This window comes from Papilio xuthus, unplaced genomic scaffold (genome assembly GCF_000836235.2).
Source record: "Papilio xuthus unplaced genomic scaffold, Pxut_1.1 DF825017.1, whole genome shotgun sequence".
NCBI lineage: Eukaryota > Metazoa > Arthropoda > Insecta > Lepidoptera > Papilionidae > Papilio > Papilio xuthus.
The window spans coordinates 4,406,010-4,408,664 of record NW_013533632.1 but is presented as its reverse complement, the minus strand read 5'-3'; the positions used below and the strand labels follow the sequence as shown (position 1 = coordinate 4,408,664).

At 30.4% G+C, this 2,655-nt stretch overlaps 1 protein-coding gene across 5 annotated transcripts in view; it reads left to right on the top strand.

Annotated features, from left to right (window-relative positions):
• The first annotated feature begins 1,000 nt into the window (after positions 1–1,000).
• Positions 1,001–2,655, top strand: part of DIP2 (disco-interacting protein 2) — a 53,649-nt gene continuing 51,994 nt past the window's right edge. For 3 of the 5 annotated variants that reach the window (XM_013323749.1, XM_013323750.1, XM_013323748.1), the window contains exon 1: positions 1,001–1,245. In XM_013323749.1, the coding sequence (XP_013179203.1) occupies positions 1,161–1,245 (85 nt within the window). In that variant the 5' untranslated portion in view covers positions 1,001–1,160. The remainder of the gene's footprint in view (positions 1,246–2,655) is intronic. The other 2 variants (XM_013323752.1, XM_013323751.1) reach the window with 1 other exon arrangement.

The window sequence follows — 2,655 nt, the reverse complement described above, 5'->3', positions numbered from 1 at the left end:
CAATTTAAAATTTGTCTGTTTGCACGGTAAATAGTTGCCAGAATATAAATATTTTATTTCAATTTTATGACGCACAACAAAAAATATGAATACCAACCTAGCGAGCTCAATAGTGAAGGGAGCTTATTGTCGATTTATCGAAATCGACAAATTAGTATAGATCGGGTTACCTGTATTAACTTTAGAATCTTTTTTTTTCTAAACAACTTCGCATTTAAGCTCATTCTTGAATCATTTCTCACTTTGAAATTATTATTTTACAACATTAAACCTAAGTGTGCCCATGGGTAAAAACATAAACGGAAACTATCATATTTTGACTGATAAATAACAATAAACTTTATAGTAGTTCGTTAAACGTTTACATGTTTCTTCCATGTTAAATCCCATCTTAATTCATCAATCCTTGTAAGAATCCACAGCTTAGCATCATCTCTTATGTCCTGAAATATATTGATACATTGAGTGGTATTTAAACTAATATAAGTTTTACGCCAAATGTTTTTACGCAAACCACCCACACCAAAAGTGACGAAAGGAAAGGTGAATTTACCACCAGTTAGGGTAGTAACACTGAATTAATTAATTCAGTGGAACCTTTGATTTTAAGTGACAAAACCGGTCAAGCACGCGCGTTCATTATCATTGTCATGAATCTTTCCTACTGAGGAACAAGGAGCTTATCCTAAGGCCCTAAGTTAGGGATTATGCCTTAGTCAATCTTACGGTTCACAACTATACCGTGGTCTGTATCAGTCCAATCTCCCCTATTGTGTGTTGCCACATGTGGTCCGTGTGACATATAGAGGTTTATAAACGGAACCATAGACAAAACAACTGAAAATATTAAACACAAAAGCACTTGCTTAAGGTGATAATTAATTATATTTTGTTTTTAAAAGATTTTAATTTCTCTTTTTGTTGAAGTTTATGAAAATGTTTTCGAAAAAAATTACTGTCAAATTCCATTTTGTAATTGAGAACAAGCTAGTGAAGCAACATTGCGTCCTCTGGTGATTAAATGAGACATTGTTAGTTCAGTGTTCGAGTAGAGTCGGTCAGAAAGAGTTGAAAATTCAAGATGGCTATGTGTCACGATGGTGTCTTGGACTGTTGTCGTTAAGTTTATTTGTTTTGTGTGAAAATAGTGTTTTTTCATAATGGCTGACTTAAGTGTAGATATATCCAAGTTGCCGGACGAGATAAGAGATAAACTAGCTGAGTTGGACTTGGAGTTATCTGAAGGTAGGGCAAGTGGTGCAAGTCGTATTAGAGATCGATATTTTTTTTATTTTTTTTTATTTTTAGTTACTTTATTAAGTTCCAAAAGTTGTACTTGCGAGTATACTTATATGAACATAATATGTATCATTATTGATATATGTATATAGATGTATTATAATTATGTCATTTATATATGTATACATATATATATATATACAGTAGTAGTAGAAATGTTTGCAATCTAACAAAAATCTTAAGTGCTTTTAAATCTTAGCTTGAACATGCTTACTATTTAATTAATAAGTATTCAATAGTTATTTTAGTACTTATTAACATTGTATTGCTTTGTTAAACAAATTAAAAATTGTGTATAATTGTACCAGTAGAAGTAGTATTAATTTATATTATTATTTAATTAAGTAATTTCGAATATTATGCAGACTGCTATACTTTTGTACTTTCTGCGTTCAAAAGTAAAGTGTATGTCTCTTAGTTAAATTTTATCAACTAAGCTTATCCAATATTCTCTTGGCACTTAAGTTTAACAATAGAACCATCATTCAAATTCATATAGAAAGTTAAACTTCAATTTCAGTCCATTTTTTAATTTGGATGTGTATTGAGATATTTAGCATTAATTTGATGTTTGGGAAATAATCAGGTTTCATATTCAGAATAATTTATTAAATAATAATAATAACAAAATTCTTTATTTTAAAATATACATTGCAAATATCTTATCTTCAAATCTTTTTAATGCATCTATACAAAATACATTTTCAATGTCACTAATTTGACTAACAAATGCTATGGAAATTTACTCAAAAATTAAATAAAAATTCTTATTATTAATTACTTATTTGTTTGATTTGTTAATATAGCATTGCATGCACTGCGAAATTAGCGACTACATTTAGTTTATTCCGTTATCAAAATTATTTGGCAGATGCGAAGAAAGACTTAAGCAATTCAAACCCCCTCACCATTTTAAAAGATATTTTCCGCATTCTTCATATTGTCTTGATAACAATATAAATAAGTTTTACACACAAAATTCGTCTGTACTCATGTTCATCATAAAACATGTTCCTAACGTCAATGTTGCACTTACTAAATACTTAGGACTCTAGGACTTATACATTTTACGGCCGCCATACACGTTGTTCAAAAAGTCTGTACCTACAGGTACAAAATACCCCAAAAATCCACTGTTGTGTCATTTTTATTGACACATTTTGTAATCCCTTATATTCTTATGAATAAAACAGACATAGTGTCTGTATGTAATATTTTTATGCAATTGGCACTGCATTCGCTATCAGCAAGTTCACAATCGCCGTACGTGGATCACGGTTCAAACTGCTGACCGCATGTATCTGGCAGTATTCCCTCAAAGCCTTTTACAGCAGGTATTAATAGAAGCCCCTAAGC